The sequence below is a fragment of the Oncorhynchus mykiss genome, chromosome 28, assembly GCF_013265735.2.
Source record: "Oncorhynchus mykiss isolate Arlee chromosome 28, USDA_OmykA_1.1, whole genome shotgun sequence".
Classification (NCBI taxonomy): Eukaryota; Metazoa; Chordata; class Actinopteri; order Salmoniformes; family Salmonidae; genus Oncorhynchus; species Oncorhynchus mykiss.
Genome location: NC_048592.1, coordinates 7,301,822 through 7,326,848, shown reverse-complemented (window position 1 = coordinate 7,326,848; position 25,027 = coordinate 7,301,822). Strand labels below are relative to the sequence as shown.

At 42.4% G+C, this 25,027-nt stretch overlaps 1 protein-coding gene across 2 annotated transcripts; it reads right to left on the bottom strand.

The window, feature by feature from the left end:
- Positions 1-4,653: 4,653 nt before the first annotated feature.
- On the bottom strand, positions 4,654-22,983 carry LOC110508416 (dual specificity mitogen-activated protein kinase kinase 2). Of its 2 annotated transcripts, none has more exons than XM_036966846.1 (13): positions 22,934-22,983; positions 21,761-21,869; positions 11,180-11,351; positions 10,255-10,311; positions 10,005-10,094; positions 9,730-9,807; positions 9,558-9,609; positions 9,325-9,449; positions 9,024-9,237; positions 8,891-8,943; positions 8,679-8,740; positions 7,461-7,506; positions 4,654-7,347 (listed from the first exon to the last, which is right to left on the bottom strand). In XM_036966846.1, the coding sequence occupies exons 2-13, from the start codon at positions 21,787-21,789 to the stop codon at positions 7,237-7,239; spliced, it is 1,089 nt and encodes a 362-aa protein (XP_036822741.1). In that variant the 5' UTR covers positions 21,790-21,869; positions 22,934-22,983; the 3' UTR covers positions 4,654-7,236. The 2 variants fall into 2 exon arrangements, with proteins under 2 accessions (XP_036822741.1, XP_036822740.1); XM_036966845.1 differs by having other exon boundaries at positions 4,656-7,347; positions 11,141-11,351.
- Between the last annotated feature and the right edge of the window lie 2,044 nt (positions 22,984-25,027).

Genomic DNA, 25,027 nt, shown 5'->3' with positions numbered 1-25,027 from the left:
TGAGCTAAGAAGTTTTCATCTAAGTATGTAAAAAAAATCTGTCTTATATAAGGTTCACCCGGAGAGAATAGTGCACAGTGTTTTCTTCTGCAACCGTTCTGGACCTGAAACAGAGGACTAACCATCCCTGGTGGCCCTAGCTTATGACTCAATATACATAGGGAGGTGAGGAATTAGTGGACAAGACCACAACAAGAATGTATAGCGTGTGGGCAGGGAAACTGTATGGGCAGCAACATATGCCATGTGTTATAGAGAAAGGGAAAGGAGTGCATATAACAGGAAAATGTGTTATTACTGTTCTATTACACTGTGATTAGTTAGTATAGACAGACACCTTTTCTCCATTTGGGAGGAGGATGATACATTTGTTTGACTGACAAGATTCAGATTATTTTATTTGAAGTGCGTCTCATTTCCTATTTCTTAGGTACTTGGACCCCGTTTGTATCGTTGAGACTTGTGTCACTATAAGCCCACTATGGTAAGCCCACTAATGGTGTTAGCCGTTGGCTTAAATCCAAAATCCCTGTCAACATTATTTGTGTCCATCAGTAGTATAATGAAATGGAAGTTTGGATGATTGTAGCGTTCCCTCCACAGGGGCAAGTAGTCTGTTATGAATTGTCTGAATGAACCAAGGCTTCATCAGTTGAGGGGGGTCGGGCACTGAGTAACAGCTGGGTCTGACATGAAGTGTGTATTGTATAAAGTAGTGTGTGTGTGTGTGTGTGTGTGTGTGTGTGTGTGTGAGAGAGAGAGAGAGAAAAGGGCAAAAGAGCGCCTGGTTTTCCCCTATGGTTTTGTAGAGGGAATGGCAAGTAATACAGACTCTGGACCTGGTTCTCGTGAGACAGGTATTTCAGTGGTAAAATAAACAAGCACAGCATGTGTCTGTGGCTCATGTTAGTTTTTGTGTGTATGTGTGTGTGTTTATGTGTTTCAAAAGAAAGAAAAAAAATTCAGTGGTATTGAGTTGAGCTACATCTGCCCCAGCCTTCACAAGAGTACAGAGCGCACCACATGTGTGGCTTCACAAACCAAGGGTGAGATGTTCACTTCGTTTCCTGACCTGCTCTTTCCTCCCTCACCTCGTTTCTACTATTCTGCTGTTGTAATGATTTTTTTATGCCGATTCGAAGTTGATGTCATTGCTGTCATACATTTGTATCTACGTTGTGTTTTTTCCTCCCCTCTCAGCTATGAGCAGTTTATGACAAAAGGTTACTATGTCCTAGATTTACTAGGCTTTTGCACCTGTGGAAAGGTCTTACCACTTCTTCTGTAAAAGCGTGAAATTCTGTTTTATATAAGTATTGCCATCTTTGCACTGTAGCATTGTACGGTGGTGTGGTTTACCTATAGGCCTACGCAAAGTATGAAAAGCTATTTTAAGCGTGGAACCCCATCCTCCTAACCCTAAAGCACCCTCTCCTCCACCCACGCTTTCCTGGGCTCCCTCTCTCTACAGTTGTACAGCTCCCCTTTCTTATCAGGTAGGCCCCGTGCAGCCACCCACGCATCAGGTACAGTGTGCAAAACCTGGGGCTTCCTGTTATGACTATGGTTTCCTGTTTCCTGTAACAAATGCAACAAACTCCCAATAGTGCAGATCTGGGACCAGCTTGCCATAATTACTGCCCAAATAAATTAGTACAAGAAAAAAACACAAAACTGATCTTAGATCAGTGCAGAAGGGCAACTTAATTCTAAAGCAACAAAATTACTTCTGTGGCGATGTTTGGAAAGAGGTGTTGTTGCCATAATATGCAAGCGAACGATAGAGAGATAGAAAGAGATGAAGATGGGTGGGGGTTGAAGGCTATGTAAGGAGAGAGAGTGAGGGGGGGGGGGATTAGGGGTGCCAAGGGAGCACTGAAGCAACAATAACAGCAGTGTGTCTGCCCGTGAGTGAAGTTACTGCTTGCCAAAAATATAAAATAACATCCTTCGTGCTCAATGACACATATGCTGCCATTGCAACCCCCCCGCCAGGCTACCTCTTGCTCTTTTTCTCTCCATACTGCTCTCTTTTTCTCTCCCTCTCTAGCTCAACGGGGGTCATAAGAATCACCGTTAACCAGCATGCATCTCTCTTGCTCCCCGTAGCGGGTCTGGCTTGCACCATGCTGTGTGTTTGGTGATGATGTACGTTAATCACTGTTTAACAACAACCACACCCTTCATTCTCTGACAGAGTCAACATTCTGTCATGACAATAGACAAAAGCATTCATCTATTTTTCATTTATCCATCTAAGCATTCATGCATAGGCCTATTCACCCTCTAATGATGGACCCCCATTACCCTTTCCTGTTTTCACAGAATGTGATTAGAGGTGCAATATACCTCTCTCTACTCTTCTCTGTCTCTCTTTTCCACTTGCTTTTTCCTCATCTTCCCCTCCCCCTTTCTTGCAGATTGGAATTCATTAGCAATCAAAGAGCTACTGACGAACGCAGGATCTTAATTACCCTCTAATTTGCATATTTGCATATTAATGACTGCAGACTTTGCTGTTTTACTGCCGCAGTGGCTTAGAGCAACCCATCTCCCTCATAGCCCCCCTCCTCTCTAAGTTCTAGAATTACCCCCACCACACAAACATGTGCACACACACACAGACTTATATACAAAAACCTGCACACACTCTGCTAGAATCTGAGCTCTTTAAGCTTTAGACTTATCCCCAACACACTCATACACACACACGCTCAAGCGTGAGTGTACACACAAAACCTACACAGTCAACATCCTTAGCACATAGGTAAGGTCGGCTGTGGGGATTTTGTTTACTCTACTGAAGTGGCCTTTGAAGGGATATGATACAATTGTTTTTAGACACTAATCTGAGGTCAGGTTTGCTGTTTTCCCTCTTGGTCCTAGATCTGTGCTTGAGGGCAACTTCTACCCTGAGCGCCTCTGAATTGCTATACTTCCCCCTAGTGGTATCATAGTGTTTTACCACAATGTAGCAAACAGTTGCAAAAATATTGCTACCGAAACAAGAGTTTATTATACAAATTCAGGTAGGTCCCTCCCCGTTTCATTCCTAGTGAATACACCCCAGGATACCGGTAGTTCATGTCATGCCATGAAAGAAAATCCCTTTAGAATTTGCTTTCAATAGTTTTATAGAAAATAAGGAGACTGTGTTCCGTTGTGACATTACATATAATTTATTGACAATTATGCCGTGAAAATAACATTTTTGATGTTTTTGACATGGTACAAAACATCCATAGTTTTAAACCATTGTTGAGAAGAAATACACAAAGAGAAGCAAAGAAATCAGTGAAATGCCATCGACCACCCCAGGACACAGAAACACACTTATTTTATGGCAGCTCCATGCCCTGCTGTATACATGCTTTTATATACACTAAGTGTACAAAACATGAAGAACTCATGCTCTTTCCATGACAGACTGACCAGGTGAATCCATTTGAAAGCTATGATCCCTTACTGATGTCACTTGTTAAATCCACTTTAATCCGTGTAGATGACGTTTCAAGTACCTTCGTTTATTGGTGATGTGAACACCATCATAGTCCAAACTCACCAAGAAAGTAATGAAGAGAGCACGACAACGCCTTTTCCCCCTCAGGAGACTTGGAAAAGATTTGGCATAGGTCCCGCGATCCTAAAAAAGTTCTACAGCTGCACCATCGAGAGCATCCTGACCGCTTGCAACACCGCCTGGTATGGCAACTGCTTGGCAACTGACTGTAAGGTGCTATAGAGGGTAGTGCATACAGCCCAGTACATCACTGGGTTCCTGCCTCCAGGACCTATATACACTAATCGATGTCAGAGGAAGGCCCAAAAAATTGTCAAAGACTCCAGTCATCCAAGTCATAGCCTGTGCTCTCTGCTACCACACGGCAAGCAGTACCGGAGCACCAAGTCTAGGTCCAAAAGTCTCCTTAACAGCTTCAACTCCCAAGCCATGAGACTGCTGAACAATTAATCAAATGGCCACCCGGATTATTTGCATTGATACCCCCCACCTTTGTTTTTACAACTGCTGCCACTCACTGTTTATTATCTATGCATAGTCACTTTACCCCTACCTACATGTACAAAATACTTCGACTAAGCTGTACCCCCACACATTGACTCGGTACCGATACCCCCTGTATATAGCCTCGTTATTGTTATTTTGTATAACTTTTATTTTTTATTAACTTTATTTAGTAAACATTTTCTTAAAACTAAATTGTTGGTTAAGGGCTTGTAAAGTAAGCATTTCACGGTAAGGTTGTATTGTTGTATTCAGCGCATGTGACAAATACAATTTGATTGATTTGAAGGGGAGGTGACAGGTTAAAGAAGGATTTTTAAATCTTGAGACAATTGAGACATGGATAGTGTCTGTGTGGCATTCAGAGTGTGAATGGTAATGACAAAAGGTTTGAGAGCCTTTGAACGGGGTATGGTAATAAGTGTCAGATGCACCGGTTTGTGTTAAGAACTGCAACGCTGCTGGGTTTTTCACACTCAACAGTTTGTGTATCAAGAATGGTCCACCACTCAAACATGGGCCAGCATCCTTGTAGAGACCATGCCACAATGAATTGAGGCTGTTCTGAAGGCAAAAGGGGGTGCAACTCAATATTAGGAAGGTGTTCTTAATGTTTTGTACACTCAAGTGTATATTACGACAGTGTTTCCCAACTCCAGTCATCGAGTACCCACAACCCTCAATGAGTTGAATCAGGTGAGTTTGTCCGGGGCTACAACAAACATGTGTACTGTTGGGGGTACTTGAGGACAGGACTTGGGAAACACTGTATTAGGAGATATAAATTACTCTGGTTAAGGTGTGTTCATCTCCCAACACTGGTCAGGCATGCATCTCTCCTACAGCCAAAGGGATGGAGGGAGCCTGGCCAGGATGCAGACACTAGGGCTGCGTCTCAATAGTCTAAATGGCATCCTCTTCTAGTATAATTTCCTTTAACTTCACTGATGTAAAATAATTAGACAGGATGCCATCCCACATCTCATTAACACAAACACTACACTCAATCTGCCGAAAGAGAAAAATAAAAACTGATGTACAGTATGCAAATAAACTTAACATATCTGCATATCAGAGGAGGCTGGTTGGAGGAGCTTTAGCAGGACAGGCTCATTGTATTGGCTGGAATTAAATAAATGGAACGGAGTCAAACATGTGGTTCCATATGTTTACCGTTCCATTTATTCCATTCATTACAATGAGTCGATACTCCTATAGCTCCCCCCACCAGCCTCCTCTGCTCAATATGCAGACACAGAGATGTGAAGACAATGTACATGTCAATACATATGAGTAACTCCTAATCATAACACCTATGGCCTGGCAAAAAAATACCAATGTCACACTGCAGCGGTGGCCCATGTTTGAGTTATTGCTTGTACAGAGTGATTGATACGTGTAATTGAGAAGCAAAAGATGATCTTGGGAAAATAGATGAAGTGCAGTTGTGTTTATAGGTCTCGCGTAGTTTGTGATGTCAAGTATCCCGAGTTCTTTTTGTAAAACAAGGCGTATATTTCTGCGTATCCTCTGTTCAAAGGGTTCTGGTGTTACAGGAATGCAAAAATAGTGCCTTCAGAAAGTACCCACACCCCTTGACTTTCCACATTGTTACACAGTGGGATTAAAATAGATTTGTCATTGACCTACACAAAACACTGATGTCAAAGTGGAAGAAATGCATTTTGTTTTGTTGTTGAGTATTCAAACCCGAGTCAATACATGTTAGTCACCTTTGGCAGCATTTACAGCTGTGAGTCTTTCTGGGTAAGTCTAAGTGCTTTGCCACCTGGATTGTACAATACTTTCCCATTATTAAATAAAAGTGGGTTAATCACCACGAGACAGCCATTTAAGTCTTGCCATAGAGTTAAGCTGAGTCAAGTCAAAACTAGGACACCCAGGAACATTCAATGTCATCTTGGTATGCAGCGCCAGTGTAGATTTGGCCGTGTTTTAGGTTACTGTCCTGCTGAAAGGTGAATTTGTCTCCCAATGTCTGTTTGAAAGCAGACCAGGGTTTCCTTTAGGATTTGTACGTGCTTAGCTATATTTTGTTTATTTTTAGCCTAAATATATATTTTAAAAAAAATAAGGCCTTGCTGACAACAAGCATCCTATAGATACAGCCACCACCATGCTTGAAATATGAAGTTGCACTCCGTGATGTGGTTTCCCCCAAACATAACACTTTGTACATTCTTTGCCACTTTAGTGCCTCACTGATAATAGGATGCATGTTTGGAATATTTAATTCTGTAGAGGCTTTGCTCTCATTTATGTTAATCTCAGTTCTTTGATCGTCATTTTTAAAAAATCACCATTGGCCTCATGGTGAAATTCCTCTCCAGCAACTGATTTAGGAAGGGTGCCTGTATCTTTGAAGTGACTGGATGTATTGATATCCCATCCAAAGCGTAAAATTAACTGCACCATGCTCACAGGGTTATTTAATGTCAGCTTTTATTTTTACCCATCTACCAATAGGTGTCCTTTAAACCATAGGAAAACCTCCCTGGTCTTTGTGGTTGAAATTCACTGCTCAACTGAGGGACCTTGCAGATCATTTTTACTATTATGTTAAAGAGTATAGTAGTGAGTCCATGCAACTTATTAAGCACATTCACTCCTGGACTTTAGGCTTGCCATTAAAAATAAATAAAAGGGTGTAATACTTGAGTCAAGACATTGCAGCTTTTCATTTTTAATACATTGAGAAACAATTCCACTGATATTATGGGGTATTGTGTGACAAAATCTCAATTTAAATCAGTGATGTGAATATTTTCTGAAGGCACTGTAGATAAATGTTAACTCACAATCTACACAGTTGGCACCAAGTTAAGAGTTCACAGCATGGGTTTATCTAAAGCCTCTACCTCTGACCAGGCCCATTGTACACCTTAGGTCTGCTCGTCCAGGGTAATGAAGCTCCCTGATGCCACACTGTTGATACTGCAGACTACGACAGCCAGACCGCTTTGACGGTCTGATAGGGGAATCTGACAGTGTGAGGGGTTGCCCTAACCACACCATTGAAGCAATGTTGATTACGGTTGAAAAATTGTGGGCTTGTTTCTGACAGGAGAGTGACTGACTAGGGCCAGTTCATACCAGGATCACCTGAAAGGAAAGGTGGCTGACAAGGAAAGTGTGTTTGTATACATGTGGTTGTGGAGGCTGCTTGCGTCCACAGGCCACTGCATGCGTGTCTAGTCTGCAGTGCATGTGGGAGTGCTGGGTTGGTTCAGCCCCATGGTTTTACAAAGCCAGCAAGCAAAGTCCACCTCCTCTACCTCAGAGCGCTTGATAAACGCGTGGTTCTGAAACAGAGATACATGGCTCAGTATAAAACTACATCCGTGGCATCAGCATGTCAATAAAATCTGTCCAATTTCCTAGGTTAAGTCAGGCAGTTGATAAGCACAAAACTCACCATCAGCATCTTCAGGTCAGCCCGGTCTTTTGGGTTCTTCATGAGACTGAAGCACAAGAAGATCATAGTCAGAGCTAACAAAGCAGTTAGATCTAATGACTAATGCTGAGGACCACTTTGGAAACAAGTGTTTGACATTACTCGTACCCATATACACTGGTTGAAAATTGCAGATTTGGGCCCTGATGTGCACATAAAATTGGAACAGTGGCTGTACAGGAACATGCTATAAATGACAGAGCTCAGGCTCTGCACTTCAATGCGGTAGGGGTTTGGCTGACAGCCTTTATGAACTTGAGCACCGCACGCGACAAGGAGTCGCCCCCATCCCTCCCACTAATTGGGCAACTTTTCAACAATGCTTTGTTGTCCGAGTGAGGGAAATGCTGTAAATTAAGACTATTTTGAAAGATGAGACATTGAGGACTACCATCTTTGATGTCATGCAAGCAGGCCAAACACCCCTAAGTCCAAATGTGCACTTCCCATTTATTCCTGTATCAAACTCATGTCATATACCGTATCAACGTTTAGTGACCATCTTTGATATACAGTGGTAAGATGAGTGTCATTACCCAGGGTGGTTCTGAACAGAATGAGCCTGTTAGTTGTAGAGAACTCGTTGCGGAACACGCACGCATGACTGTTAAGCGCACCAAAAATTACCATTGGTGCCTCTGAATTGCCTTGCGAAAGCCTAAAACTGTATTTTATAACTTAGCTGCGCACACTTGAGGTTTGTGGCCACTTGAACACCAGTTAGTGCTCTTTCAAACCCTTGCAAAATATATCTAGTTCATACATGTTGCATCTACCCCACATATTCTTATATTACTGAATGTATCCAGAGTATTTTCAGACTTATCAGCAAATCTGCCAAAAAGTACAATAAAAAGGTCAAATGCAAAAGCAAAGTGTATTGTTTGGACTCAGTCTTGTCAGGTGAACCTTTGTGTCCTCAACTTATCTAATAACGGGCCGATAAGCTCCACTGTTCCCTTTTAATTGCTACCATGCTTATGCATTTCATGTTTCTGTAACAAACATTTCAATTTAGCCCCATCCATATTAAAGGCCAATTCCCTCAAGTGTAATGGGTTAAGTGTCATCCTCTGGGAATTTATTGCATCTCGTTGTATACGTTTTTACCCAAATAAATGCAATTCAATAAATCAAGACATTGTATTCTGTAAATCATTCAGACTGAGGGAGACTCACCATCTAGTCACAAAGTCATGGAAATCAGAAGTGAAAACTCCATGGGGCAGTTCGGGGGGAGGCTGGAACAAGATTAACAGAATAAAAAACAGCCCATCTATACACTATGCCTTGGATATAGAGTCGGTCATATCTTAGTACCAGACGGTCTATTACAATAATTCGTATTCCATGGCCATGGGGGGGGGGGTGGTCTCCTCAGCAATGCTCACCTCGTTGACAATGTAGTCCAGCAGCTCAAAGATGGCCATCACAGGCCCATCGCCTGCAAGACAGTGAAACGTTAGAGATCAAATGTACAAATAAGTTCATTCTAACCATCTGGAGGAGAAACTCTGTTCTCACTGCTGGCAGGTCTGCCCCCGGGGGTTCTGGGTGAGGTGCTGCTGTGCATGTCTCCCTCAGACCCATCCATGATGGGCCGTCCGAAGATGGTCTCCAACTCCTTGGCGTCAGGAGGGGGTATGGGGTACCGGCCGATAGACAGCTCCACCAGAGACAGGCCCATACTCCACACGTCAGACTGAACAGAGTAGTGGGTGCCCTGCAATCGCTCCGGCTGTTGGTTAGAGACAGATAAATGGATTACACAGAGGCTTACATGCACACAGAGAGAGGTGTACACAGAGAGGAGGTGTACACACACCGATATGTAGGAGCGTGTTCCCACGAAGGAGTTGGCCATGGAGTCTATGAGCTGTCCACTCACACCAAAGTCACACAGCTTGATCTCCCCACGAGAGTTCACCAGGATATTAGAGGGCTTCACATCTGGGGGACGGATGGGATGTCAGTGAGTGTGCAACTACATACAAGACAGATCTAACGACAACTATACAGTAGTATGTAAATCAAACTACAAAATAAATCAACATGTACCTCTGTGCATGATCTGGTGTTTCTCTCGTAGATAGGCTAACCCTCTGAGAACCTGTAACAAAACGTTTTGCAGTAAGTCTCAAAAAGATAAATAAAATATAAAAGGAAATGGAAAGCTAGCCATCTGACTGGCACCATCTTTAGGCTATGTAGCTGGTTTGCTGGTACTCACAGCAATGCTGACTTTCCCTAGGATCTCCTCAGGGATCCTCTTGGCCTCCTTCAGCACCTGGTCCAGGGAGCCCCCATCCTGTAGGGAGAGAGGAGAGCCACTCACAACCACCGCACTGCCATACGGCAGCAGTAGGGCAAGGTCCGAGTACCTGCATTACATTTGCAACTTCACCATCTCCCCCTACTCCCGCAAAATTTTTCCCTTGCTCTTGAAACGCACTCACACAGCCCCCCCCCCCCCCCCCCCCCCCAATTCTCTCCCCCCTACCTCACCATGTGTTCCATGCAGATGCTGATTTCTCCGTCGCTGTAGAAGGCCCCGTAGAAACTAACTATGTAGGGCGAGTTACACTCATGTAGCAACTGAGGGAGACAGATCAGGTGGGTTTACAAACAGGGGAATAGCCTTATTTAGCTCAGATTTGACTAAATTATTGATATATCCCTAACAGTGAATTAAACCTTTAACATTGTTGAGTACTACTTTTGTATATTTGAAGTTAAATCACAACAAAAGCAGCACCTGTAGCTCTCTGATGATCTGGTTTCTGATGGCTGGCTTGATCTCCAGATGGATCAGCTAAGGAGAGGGAGGAGGGATGAATACAATACAACATCTAAACAGCTGTGTCTCATAACTAGTAGCCCATGCTGGTTTTGAATCAAAATGGCCGTCTAATTGTTTTATTGTAACAGTGTTGCTTCAGTCCATGATAAGCTACAGGCAATTTCCATGGAGACTCAATCACTTTATTCCAAACAAATCATTGATTTCAGTTGAACAAAACTGTAGAACATTATGCACAAGGACAACTATAACAAAAACATGTACTGGGCAAGCTGTACACATGCAGTTTGGTAACAGAATTACTGCCAAAGGTTAAAATTGAGGTAGCTTTTACAGTAATTCCATTACCAAACTTTGCATCTGTACAGTTCAGTAAATTTGTTACAGTAGTCCTTGTGCATAGAGTTGTATGGTTTGTTATTAAACTTTGAAATCAATTGTTTGGTATACATTTTAAACTGAAAAATCAGCCTCAGGTGCAACTCCATGGTAACAGAGTTATGCCATCTAAACCACTGGTTGTCCAAGTGGACTTCCCCTCAATCTGATAACATTCTTAGATCTGGAAGGATGTCACACTTGGTTCCATTCAGACAATTGTGAACTCAGTGGGTTGCTTATTTTGTGTGTGCAGTGAGTAGACGCCAAAGGAACTTAGAACACGCAAAAGTGCCCCTGAAGCAAACCAAAACTGACACCATCTCAAGAGGTGGTCTGAGTTCTGGTCACTTGAATTACAAAGTTCAGTTCCATTTTTTTAGGGCAATGTGAACAAAGCTCCCCAGGTTCTTTTGTCATTATTCCCACAGCACATACTGGCAACGGCAGTCACACCACTCACTTTTCTGGCCATGACCAGGCCTGAGGGTTTGTGGCACACCTTGTTGACCACGCCTCCGTTGCCAGCGCCCAGCTCACAGATGCGGTGGAAGTCATCGTCTTTCAGCTCGCCCACTTTGACTTTCTGGGTAAGGAAAGCCTCCAAGCGCTTCTTCTGCTGCTCATCTAGATCCAACTCTTCCAGCTTCTTCTGTAGGGCCTCCAGGTTAGCCCTGGAGGATGAATTAGCTCACGGTTAAGACTTTGAAAGTAGAGGGGGACTTGAAGTGCATCTGTTGAACAGTAGCCAGCTGGCTAAGCAATTACACGTACTGAGGCAGCAGTGATGGTCGTAGAGGTGGACAATCCTCTCTCATACCAGTGGGAGTGATGTTTAGGGGCCTTCTTTTGGGGGCCATGTTTGAGAATAATTTGATCACTAAATAAAGCTTCTCCTAAACAGCATAAATCTTATTGATCCCAAATTGCCATCTGATGATCAAACAATCTAAAAAGCCACCTGACTGCCTAGCTATCAAACTAGCCTGTGCATCTATCAAATCAGGTGACAAGGTGGTTAGCTAGCTAAGCTGTCAGTTATATGGTCTAATTCACCAAGCTAATTTGTTTGCTAATTTATCCAGCCATTTTAAAGTTAATTATTGGCATACAGGCACTCGCTAGCAAGCAACTGGCTAGCAAGCTAACATTATGGTAACAAAGCAATAACTATTAAGACAAGTAACGTTAGCTAACTTGTAAATAATTCTCCAAATCGGGGGTAAAAAGAAAAACCAAGACCAACGTTAGCTAGCAACACAAGCTTAAATTTATTGGGACCACAGGCACATTTTCATACCAAATGCCTTGAACGTTAGCTAACTAGCCAACACCCACTGTGGTCCTCGCCGAAAACAGTCTAAGCCTAACAGAACGTTAGCACCGTAGGAACCAATAAATGAATCCGCTCCTGCCGGGTTTTCGGTACACCGAATGGGGGCGTGGCTAAATTTGGCTAGGTCCAATTAGAACTACAATTATCACTTAACCTGCTCAAAAAGGTCTAAAAAGAAGCAGTTACTACATTTATACAATAAACACTTTCTACTTAACGTTATCGCGCCAATTAAGGATTATGTAATGACGTTAGAAGCTAAATTCGGTTACAAACACTTGCAAACTCTGACAAAAGATTGAATATGTTGCAAGAACATAATTTGCCCTTAAAGGCACAATGGGTTATGGTATATGGCCAATATACTGTACCAGGGCTACTCTTACGTATGATGTAACAGTACCTGGATACAGCTGTTCGCCATGGTTTATCGGCCACAACAAACCATGGGGTGGGTGCCTTGTTGCTGTTCAGTCGCGACCTGTCATTCAGGGCAGTTGAGGCAGTGTCACAAACAAGGTAAAAAATATGACTTAAAAGCCTCCATACAAACAGGAAGGCAGTGCCAAAATGAAGGTGTTTCAGCCTAGCTCAATGCTTTCTGTTGTGGGGCAGCCAGAGGAAAACAGTAGGGGTTGGTAATGTTCTGTAGTTGCACCGTGATTGGCTCAGTTCTCACGCATGGGGACACTACATCAATGCCAAATCTAAGAGTAGAACTCAAATTCAAGCCCCTTGGGTGCTGCCATAGAGTTACATTAAAGGTGCCCAGCCAAGGCTCAATGTCATTGGCCACAGATAAAATTACATAAAATATCTACAGTAGCTTTGATTGATCATGTCAAAGTCTTAGCTAGCAGTCATGAATCAAGTCGACAGCCTACTGACAAATCTTTAAATTTATTTTCTCTTATGAGGATTATAGATAACATGTCGGTGCTCAGCTAAAACAATTACGCAATTTGGTAATCGCATATTCAACAATGAGTGGTTTAAAAAGGAATCAGTGTTTAACTGCAAGCATTGCAAAGCAATAACTAGCTTGCTATTCAGTGGAGTGTGTTGTCCCAATTCAGTTTAAGGTTCTTTTCCAATATTAAAAATGATAAACATTGGCCATGCTGTCAATCCAGAATGATTTCTGCCGTGGTCAAAACTGTTCTCAGAGCTGGGAAATCTGACTTGAGTTCAAGACAACTGGGAAAAAAGAAAAAAGAAAAAAAAGCTGACTGGGGAAATATGTTTTGAACGATTATTGAACTCAGAATTGTAAGTAATGAGCACGGGCCTCTTTCTAGAGCTACAACCTGAAGATCACTTACACCCACCCCCCACAGTGCCCAGCTGTCTTGAAAGCACCATAAATCCAGACAAAGCCAGACTTTAATGACAAAGTTTGCCCACAAAGGAACACCGCGCCACAGCACAGCAAGGAGAGTCCAAAAATGTAATATGCCAAGGAGGTATGTATAATGTAGCTAGGAAAGTAATACTAAGTGTTTGTTAGTAGCCCATGTGCCTCACCCTAATAGTCTATTTTCCAGTCCTGTTCCGACTTGGTGCACATGTAGCCTATTACCCGTTTTAGAGAAACGTAGTCATTGACCATTGTAAGAGCTTTCATCGTCTGCTTATATGCCCCCTTTATTTATCATATGGTTCTGACTTGGTGTACAGGGAGAACACTAAGAATTGCCCATATTCCTAATTCTGTCGCTGTACATTTCAAAAGTGCTATACAGTTATTGACTACATCCTTCCTAGCGAGCTCATTAAGGTCTTAAGTGGATAAGAGGCTATCCGTAATTTTGATTGTCATCCCCTTATGCCATTGTTTGTGGGTTCTCCTGACAATTGAGATGAACATTTGTCAAAGCAAGTCTGCCAAATCAGCTGTTAAAAAAAAAAGGCAGTAAATGAGGCTGAATGAAATGTTGTTTCGCTGCCAGACAAGGCTCCGCTAATAGCAATTGTAAGGTGTTGGAACAGCTTTATGTAGGCCCCAACAGTTTGTGGAGACAGTGCAATGAATGCATTGTGTAGTGGCTTCCCCTCCACATTTGGGGTTTGCCCAACCAACATGCTAAAATTGCCACTTGCTATTATAAACTGGTTACCAACATAATTAGAACAGTTAAAAAAAAGAAGGTACCCATTATATAAGGTCTGGTACCACGGCTTTCAGCCAATCAGCATTTAGGGCTGGAACTCGGTTTATAATTAAGCAATAAAAAGGTATTGGGGGGGGGGGGGGTATATTGGCCATATATAATCAAATGCCCAAGGTGCCTTCTTGCTATTATAAAGTAGTTACCAACATAAATTGGAGCAGTAAAAAGAGTCATACCGTCTGATATACCACAGCTGTCAGCCAATCAGCATTCAGGGCTTGAACCACCCAGTTTAGAATTGTGAGTAAATCCCCTTTGCTTATGTGTATAACTAGCTTATAGATACAGACAGGAGCGTTTGAGTCATTATAGTTGGACAGTGGATCACGAAATCTGAGCAGGAAACACTAGAACAAACTTTGAAAAACAAATGGTTTGCCTATTTTATGGCAATTCTGCCATTATGTGCCAGATGTTAAGACTACAAACAGGTATACAATTTTTTTTTTTTTTTTTTAAATGGGTGCCGCCATGTGGGCGTAGGCCCACCCAGACGATCCCACAAGTGAAGAAGCTGGATGTGGAGGTCCTGTGGTTAGGAGGCCGTTTGGATGTACTCCTAAACGATGTTGGAGGCAGCTTATGATTGAGATGAACATTGAATTCTCTGGCAACAGCTCTGGTGGACATTAAAATGTGCAGTTGTCACAACATAAAGTGGCCTTATTGTCCCCAGCACAAGGTGCACCTGTGTAATGATTATGCTGTTTGATCTTGATATGCCACACCTGTTAGGTGGATGGAATATCTTGGCAAAGCAGAAATGCAGGGGGTATAAACAGATTTCTGCACAGAATGAGAAATAAGCTTGGGCTCATACCTGCACCCTTTGAGTGTTAGTCAACCACTCCAGAATTGCAAGTCATAATAAAATAAGTAGAAGCTACAGTCTCCCTTTCATTAGAATTTCCACGACTACAAAGGGATACCCAGCCGTGAGCTGCCCAGTGACGCGAGCCTACCAGCCGAGCTAAATGCCTTCTATGCTCGTGTTGAGGCAAGCAACACTGAAGCATGCATGAGTGTACCAGCTGTTCCGGACAACTGTGATAACGCTCTCTGTAGCAGATGTGAGCAAGACCGTTAATCTGTCTGGCCCTGCAGCCTTGTGAATGTTACCAGGACGTGTACTAGGAGCATGCGAGGACCAACTGGCAAATATCTTCACTGACATTTTCAACCTCTGTCTATAATGCCTACGTTTCAAGTAGACAACCATAGTCTGTGCCCAAGAAAGCAAAGGTAACCTGCCTAAAATGACAGCTGCACCGTAGCACTCAAGTCTGTAGCCATGAAGTGCTTTGAAAGGCGATTCATGGCTCACAGAAACACCAATTCACATACGGCCCCAACAATCTCATTTACACACAACACTGCCCTTTCCCACCTGGACAAAAGGAACACCTACACTACCACTCAAAAGTTTGGGGTCACTTAGAAATGTCATTGTTTTTTAAAGAAAACAAAAAACAAAAACACATCCGACAATTAATATCAAATTGATCAGAAAGTGTTAATGTTGTAAGTGACTACTGGAGCTGGAAACACCACATTTATGGCATATCTACATAGGATTGATGGTTGCAGATAATGTGTCTGTTCAAATGGCACATTGTGTTAGCTAATCCAAGTTTATCATTTTAAAAAAGGCTAATTGAGCATTAGAAAGCCCTTTTGAAATTATGTTAGCATAGCTGAAAACTGTTGACGCAATAAAACTGGCCTTCTTTAGACTAGTTGAGTATCTGGAGCATTGAAATTAATGGGTTTGATTACAGGCTCAAAATGGCCAGAAACAAAATAACTTTCTTCTGAAAACAGTCTATTCTTGTTCTGAGAAATGCTATTCCATGCAAGAAATTGCCAAGAACCTGAATCTCATTCAACGCTGTGTACTACTCCCTTCAGAGAACATCACCAACTGGCTCTAGCCAGGATAGGAGTGGGAGGCCCCGGTGCACAACTGAGCAAGACAAGTACATTAGTATGTCTAGTTTGAGAAGACACCAAGTCCTCAATTGGCAAGTTCATTAAGTAGTACCCGCAAAACACCAGTCTCAACGTCAACAGGCGACTCCGGAATGCTGGCCTTCTAGGCAGAGTTGCAAAGATAAAGCCATCTCAGACTAGCCAATAATACACTGCTCAAAAAAATAAAAGGGAACACTAAAATAACATCCTAGATCTGAATGAAATATTCTTATTAAATACTTCTCTTTACATAGTTGAATGTGCTGACAAATCACACAAATTATCAATGGAAATCAAATTTAGCAACCCATGGAGGTCTGGATTTGGAGTCACTCAAAATTAAAGTGGAAAACCACACTGCAGGCTGATCCAACGTTGATGTAATGTCCTTAAAACAAGTCAAAATGAGGCCCAGTAGTGTGTGGCCTCCACGTGCCTGTACGACCTCCCTACAACGCCTGGGCATGCTCCTGATGAGGTGGCGGATGGTCTCCTGAGGGATCTCCTCCCAGACCTGGACTAAAGCATCCGCCAACTCCTGGACAGTCTGTGGTGCAACGTGGCATTGGTGGATGGAGCGAGACATGATGTCCCAGATGTGCTCAATTGGATTCAGGTCTGGGGAACGGGCGGGCCAGTCCATATCATCAATGCCTTCCTCTTGCAGGAACTGCTGACACACTCCAGCCACATGAGGTCTAGCATTGTCTTGCATTAGGAGGAACCCAGGGCCAACCGCACCAGGATATGGTCTCACAAGGGGTCTGAGGATCTCATCTCGGTACCTAATGGCAGTCAAGCTACCTCTGGCGAGCACATGGAGGGCTGTGCGTCCCCGCAAAAAAATGCCACACCACACCATGACTGACCCACCGCCAAACCAGTCATGCTGGAGGATGTTGCAGGCAGCAGAACGTTCTCCACGGCGTCTCCAGACTGTCACATGTGCTCAGTGTGAACCTGCTTTCATCTGTGAAGAGCTCTGGGCGCCAGTGGCGAATTTGCCAATCTTGGTGTTCTCTGGCAAATGCCAAACGTCCTGCACGGTGTTGGGCTGTAAGCACAACCCCCACCTGTGGACGTCAGGCCCTCATACCACCCTCATGGAGTCTGTTTCTGACCGTTTGAGCAGACATGCACATTTGTGGCCTGCTGGAGGTCATTTTGCAGGGCTCTGGCAGTGCTCCTCCTGCTCCTCCTTGCACAAAGGCGGAGGTAGCGGTCCTGCTGCTGGGTTGTTGCCTTCCTATGGCCTCCTCTACGTCTCCTGATGTACTGGCATGTCTCTTGGTAGCGCCTCCATGCTCTGGACACTACGCTGACGGACACAGCAAACCTTCTTGCCACAGCTTGCATTGATGTGCCATCCTGGATGAGCTGCACTACCTGAGCCACTTGTGTGGGTTGTAGACTCAATCTCATGCTACCACTAGAGTGAAAGCACCACCAGCATTCAAAAGTGACCAAAACATCAGCCAAGAAGCATAGGAACTGAGAAGTGGTCTGTGGTCACCACCTGCAGAACCACTCCTTTATTGGGGGTAATTTTGTAATTGCCTATAATTCCACCTGTTGTCTATTCCAATTGCACAACAGCATGTGAAATTTATTGTCAATCAGTGTTGCTTCCTCAGTGGACAGTTTGATTTCACAGAAGTGTGATTGACTTGGAGTTACATTGTGTTGTTTAAGTGTTCCCTTTATTTTTTTGAGCAGTGGATATATAAAAAAAATATTAAGATAGGCAAGACAGACACTGGACAGAGGACTGGGAAAAAAAAAGTAAACATTCATGAAACGCAGAAAAAACATGCTTGACGCCATCTGTCAAGCATGGCGGCGGCAATGTGATGGTCTGGGGGTGCTTTGGTGGTGGTAAAGTGGGAGAGTTGTACAGGGTAAAAGGGATCAAGGAGGAAGGTTACCGCCATACCCATCGCTTAATTGGAGCCAATTTCCCCCTACAACAGGACAATGAGCCAAAGCACAGCGCTAAACTATGCAAGAATTATTTAGGGAAGAACCAGTCCGCTTGTATTTGTCTATAATGGAGTGGACAGCACCCACCGGATTTATATTTATAACCGTGCCAATGTGTTGACTTTCCAGCTGCACCATTGATACCATCTTGACTGGCTGCGTCGCTGCCTGGTACGGCAACTGCAAGGCACACGGCAGCAAGGCGCTACAGAGGGTGGTGAGTACAGCCCTGTACATCACTGGAACTGAGCTCCCTGCCATCCAGGACCTCTATACCAGGTGGTGTCAGAGGAAGGCCCCAAAAATTAAGGACTCCAACTACCCAAACCATACTGTTCTCTGCTACCGCATGGCAAGCGGTACAGCAAGTCTGGAACCAACAGGAACCTGAACTGCTTCTACCGCAAGCCATAAGACTGCAAAATAGCTACTTGCATTGACCCATTTTAGCACTGACTAGCCACTCACACAGTACGGCCATAAACACACGAGCACACTACTACCTAGCATCTATCCTGTTGCCTAGTCACTTCACCCATACGTACATAGCTACCTCAATTACTTTATCCCTCCACTCAGTACTCCCGGTATATAACCATGCTATTTTTTGTTGTTATTCACTATCCATTCCTCGTGTCGCCATTTGATTTTTAAAATCTTTATATTTAACTTTGTTAGAAGAGGACCTGTAAGTAAACGTTTCACTGTTAATCTACACCTGTTTACAGTGAACCAAATTGTGGGTTGGACCTCAATTTAGATGCACAGAAAGCTACATTGAGTTTATCTACAAAGCCCTTTTGGTTAAACACCCTCTAGTCTGGTCTCCACCACCAGCAGTTCCCAGTCTGCTGGGTGGTTAATACTCAAAGTCCCCAGGACATTCAGTATTAGGCAAGACTGCCTTCTCTTGTGCACCAGAGATATGGAATAATCTACAATCCATGCTTTATCCTAGATATGTTAATGCAACTGAATGAATTTCAAATATTGATGGGAGACTTTGTAAATGCTTTAAAAAAAAAAAAAAAAAAAAAATATATAGATTTTTTAAATAGGCTAGATCAAGTTGACTGTTTCAATTCTGTACTGTATTGAAATGTTGCTGCCTTCTTGGCCAAATCTACCTCAAGAGACTGGTCTCAATGGGCTTTGTGGTAAATAAGTGTGACAAATAAGATTTGATTGGAGGTACAACTAAAATGACAGCGGCAGTGTTCCTCTGCCCAGGTGTTACTTACCTATGCTTATTTTTATTTAGTCACATGCTTACAAATGTAGTTGCCGTGTACAGTGCCCTCCATAATTATTGGGACAGTGAAGCACTTCCTTTTGCTATATAATCCAAACTATGACTGAGGTTTAAGTGCAGACTCAGCTTTAATTCACCATGTCAGGTCAACCGTTTAGAAATTACAACACTTCGTACATTTTAGGGGAGCAAAAATATTGGGACAAATTCACATGTATTAAAATATTAAAAAGTAAAATATTTGTTCCCCTATGCATAGCAGGCAATGACTACATCAAGCTTGCGACTACACATTTGTTGGATGCATTTGCTGTTTGTTTTGGTTGCATTTCAGATTTTATGCCCAATATTAATCAAATGGTAAATGTATCAGTTGAGTCAATGTCAATAAGAATGTTTCTAAAGAATGTGCATGCTACCATGATTACGGATAATCTTGAATGAATTGTGAATGGAGAAAGTCAGAGGCACAAATATAACCAGTGGCAATTTTAGCATGTAAATCTTGGTGGGGCAAACTCAATTTTCAGATGCATGCCAGCAATAACAACTGTTAGGGCCTCTTTCCAGTACAATGGAGTGAATCCCTACACCTGGCTACCAGCGGAGCCTTGTCTGGTAGCGAAACAGTTCAATCAACCTCGTTTACTGCCTTTCAAAAAAAAAAGCTGATATGGCTGACTGACAAATGTGGTTTCCCCTGGCAAATGAGATGAACAAACTATGGCATAAGGGAGCGATGAGCAGATGAGGCATTCCGTAATTTTGATTAGGACATTAACGAGCGACGACAGCCGTAGTCAATATAACTGTTCAGCACTTTTGAAATGTACAGCGACAGAATGCAGAACATGGGCTGCTCTTAAAGTACTTTCCCTGTACACCAGGTCAGAACCGTAGGATAAATAAGTGAAAGCGCTTAGATAGCGCCACCAAGTCAGAACAGTGACGTTAAGCAAAATTAAGTGAAAATACACCAAATTATTAGGGTGCGGCACATAAACTGTTAGTAGTCTACAACACTTACGTATACCGTAGCTAAGTATTACTATTTATGTAGTAGCATACAATAATTTTTTTGGACTCAACTTGGCTTGTGATGTGCTCACTTAAACATGAAGGTGGCGCGGCAGTCCTTTGTCAGCAAATTTTTGTCAAAGTCTAAATCCAGAGAATGCCATGGTGGCAACTCAAAAACAGCCACGCCATTGAATAGCAGGCTATTTGTTGCTTTGCAATGCTATCAGTTAGCCACGGATTCCTTCCAAACTCCTCATTGTTGAATTTGCGATGCCTCTTCATATGACAATTAAATGGATTTGCCAGTAGACTGTCAATATGATTCCTGACTGCTAGCTAACATGATCAGTTCAAGCAAAGCTACTGTAGATAAAATCACGTTGTGTGGCCAATGACCAAGCCTTCTTGGAAGCACTTGTAATATAACTATAGCAGGACCCAAAGGTCTGACATTTTGGATGTCTAACCTTACCAAGGCTTAAATTTAGCGATGACGTAGTGTCCATGAGTGACAAAACACTGAGCCAATCACAACGCAATGCTCCTATTTTGCTGGCTCGCTTCACCGAAAGCACTAGCTAGGCAGAATCACCTGCATTTGGAAGCTGCCTTAATGCATGTATTGCGAAAGATGTGGGGCTCTGCCCCACCTGCATTGAATGAGGGGTTTCCTGATCATAAACCCAAGACATGCTAACCTCTCACCATTACAGTAACAGGGGAAGTTAACTCCCTTTTCTGGGAAATTATACCACTGAAAAGGGCACTTGAGACTGGTAGGGCAAAGGAGCATGTGCACTGCAAAGGTAGAGCCCTATCTGTGAAAGCTTAGTGAAATTAATTTCCATGTCCCATCGGTGCTTGGGGATAAAAATAAAATACAGAGGTTTACCCAAGATGCTAGCAGTATTATTAAAAGTCTTGAAACATTTGGCAAAAGTTTTACAAAAACCTCAATAGCCTATCATTTCTGTTCTCAGAGTGTTAATAAAACCTCCCAGGAAAACTTAAGGAACCATAGCAAAAACCTATAAATGAATGTTCCCAGAACTCAACATTTTCACTTCTGTTCTCAGAATGTTTAAAAAAAACATTCCATTTTAACAGTTAGGAAAGGTATGGCTTCATTGCCACAACCAATGTTCCCACAACTTCCAAGGAAACAAGATGTGCTAGCTGGATTCTGACTTCTCAAAATCATATGGCACACGGCATTAGTGATATGGCACTAACTGACCGTAAAAATGTCTATAGAAGTTGACCTGCACTTCAAGTTCATGACAACCACTGACAAATATTACAATGACTGTAGATAAATTAGTACCATGGTTCAAGGTCCCACTTATGACCTACCATGTGACAATCTGGACTTGACAATCCATGGTGTCCAGAAGCAGAAGACAGGCCAGCAGAGAAGAGGCTGATTATCCCAAAAAGTACAGCAGGATTGTGGTGTAAACTCCTGAAAACAGAAAGATCAAGTTGGATTACAGATGTAGGATCTTACATTTGAGCCAGTTTGCTATAGTAGGAAAATAATCCTGTAGCAACAGGAAATGTGAATTATTAGTGCCTTCTAAAAGTATTCATAACCCTTGACTTATTCCACATTGTGCGTTAATTCAAAATTGATTAAATAAACAATTTCTACACAATACCATAAGTGAAAATATTAGAAATGTATTGACAATGAAATACAGAAATCTTATTTACAAAGTCTTCACACCAATGACTCAATACTTTGTATAAGTCTGGACTTTGACTGGGCCACTCAAGAACTTTCACATTCTTGTTCTGAAGCCATTCCAGCATTGCTTTGGCTGCATGCTTGGAGTCATTGCTCTGTCGGAACATAAATCTTCACCCCAGGCTAAGGTAGTTTGCAGTCTGAAACAGGTTGTCACAGATTTGCTTGTATTTGGCTTCATTCTTTGTTCCCGCCATCCTTACCAGTCTCCCAGTTCCTGCCTCTGAAAAGCATCCCACGATGCCACCACCATGCTTCAAAGTAGGGATGATGTTAGATGGGTGATGAGCTGTGCCTGGGTTTCTCTAGACATAACACTATGTATTCAGGCCAAAGAGTTTCATTTGTCTCTTCAGACCACAGAATATTTCTCTTTACGCTCAGTCTTCAACACGCCTTTTTTGCAAACTCCAGGCATGCGGCCATGTGTAGTTTGCTCAGGAATAGTTACCATCTGGCCACTCTCCCATAAAGCCCAGACTGGTGATGTGCTGAGACTTCCTTTTCGCAGGTTCACCCATCTCAGCCAAGAAACTTCGTAGTTCTGTCCGAGTGGTCATTGGGTTCTTGGTCACCTCCCTGACCAAGGTCCTTCTTGCCCGGTTGCTCAGTTTGGGTTGGACGGCAAACTATAGGCAGAGTCTGGGTAGTTCCACATTTGTTCAATTTTCCAATGATGGGGACCACTGTGCTGTTGGGAACATTCAACACTAGAAATTGTTTCATATCCTTACCCAGATACATCCCTCATAACAATTATATCTCAGAAATCTACTTACAGTTCCTCAGACTTCATGGTCTAGTTTCCTCTCTGACATGCACTGTCAACTGTGGGACCTTATAAAGACAGGTGTGTTTCTTTCTAAATCATGTCCAAACAATTTAATTGGCCACAGGTGGACTCCAATCAAGTTGTAACGACATCTCAAGGATAATCAAAAGGAAATGGATGCACCCAAGCTCAATTTGGAGTGTCATAGCAAAGGTTTTTGATTTGAGTCTCATAACGAAAAAGACCTTACAGACAAAAAAACTACAATTTACAAACATTAACATGAGGTGTGTGTGTGCATCTATCAGTTACATACAAGTCAGTACATACACACAAGTAGGTCACATGGGGGAAAGATGTTGTGCCATGAAGTGTTGCTTTTTATATGTACATTTAATATTTCTGAATTAAATTTTCAATATATTTGCAAAAATGTCTATAAACATGTTTTCACTTTGTCATTATGGGGTATTGTGGGTAGATGGGTGAGAAACATGTAATACATTCTGAATTCAGGCTGTAACACAACAAAATGTGAAACAAGTCAAGGGGTATGAATACTGTCTGAAGACACTATGTGGATTATAATTAATGGACATTGTTGTAAGCGTTGATACATTTTTTGAAAGGGAAAATTAAGTCCAACATTTCTAAGTGTAAATTACAAACTTCAGAAGCCCTTTTAAACCTCAAATACACAAGTTTTACATTTATTGCATTGCAGTACAGGTCTCCAACAGGGAGATCAAATTAAGATCCTACATATGTATATTCAATCATAACATCGTAGATCTGGGTTCATGTATATTATATAAAAATATAAACACAACCTGCAAAAATGTCAACGTTTTTACTAAGTCACAGTTCATTGAAGGAAATAAGTAAATTGAAATGAATAAATTAGGCAAAAATTCTATGGATTTCACATGGCAGCCTTTGTGGGCCTTGGAGGCCATTTAATCAGCTTCTGGATATGCCACACCTGTCAGGTGGATGGATTATCTTGGGAAAGGAGAAATGCTCACTAACGGGTAAAAACACATTTCTGCACATAATTTGAGAGAAATAAAGCTTTTTGTGCATATGGAACATTTCTGTGATTTTATTTCAGCTCATGAAACATGGGACCAGCACTTTACATGACGCATTTATATTTGTGTTCAGTGTACATTCATTCTTGCTAATGCATGAAATCTTCCATACCTGACACAAACACACACACGACCACAACCGTAAGGCTCTCCAGAGGGTAGTGAGGTCTGCACAACGCATCACCGGGGGCAAACTACCTGCCCTCCAGGACACCTACACCACCCGATGTCACAGGAAGGCCATAAAGATCATCAAGGACAACAACCACCCGAGCCACTGCCTGTTCACCCCGCTACCATCCAGAAGGCGAGGTCAGTACAGGTGCATCAAAGCAGGGACCGAGAGACTGAAAAACAGCTTCTATCTCAAGGCCATCAGACTGTTAAACAGCCACCACTAACATTGAGTGGATGCTGCTAACATACTGACTCAACTCCAGCCACTTTAATAATGAAAATTTATGTAAATTTTTTTTATCACTAGCCACTTTAAACTATGCCACTTGTGTTTACATACCCTACATTACTCAACCCATATGTATATACTGTACTCGATACCATCTACTGCATCTTGCCTATGCTGTTCTGTACCATCATATCCATATATCTTTATGTACATATTCTTATCCCTTTACACTTGTGTGTATAAGGTAGTAGTTGTGGAATTGTTAGGTTAGATTACTCGGTGGTTATTACTGCATTGTCGGAATTAGAAGCACAAGCATTTCGCTACACTCGCATTAACATCTGCTAACCATGTGTATGTGACAAATAAAATTTGATTTGATATGCCATGGCTAAGGGCTGTTCTTAGGCACCCCGGAGGTGCCTTATTGCCATTATAAACTGTTTACCAACAGAAGTAGAGCAGTAAAAATGTGTTTTGTCATACCTGTGGTATACGGTCTGATATACCACGGCTGTCTGCCAAACAGCATTCAGGGCTCGAACCATCCAGTGTATAATGTGTAATAGATAATGTACTACACAAGACCTTGAGGTATTAGGTA

What these genes read in the sequence shown, in the direction of transcription:
- LOC110508416 (XM_036966845.1), bottom strand. Translation starts at nt 21,789, where the DNA reads ATGGATTGTCAAGTCCAGATTGTCACATG. An exon ending in AGATCATCAGAGAGCTACAG is followed by an intron (nt 10,095 to 10,254) that starts GTGCTGCTTTTG and finishes TGTCTCCCTCAG; the next exon opens with TTGCTACATGAGTGTAACTC. An exon ending in GCATCTGCATGGAACACATG is followed by an intron (nt 9,808 to 10,004) that starts GTGAGGTAGGGG and finishes CTCTCCCTACAG; the next exon opens with GATGGGGGCTCCCTGGACCA.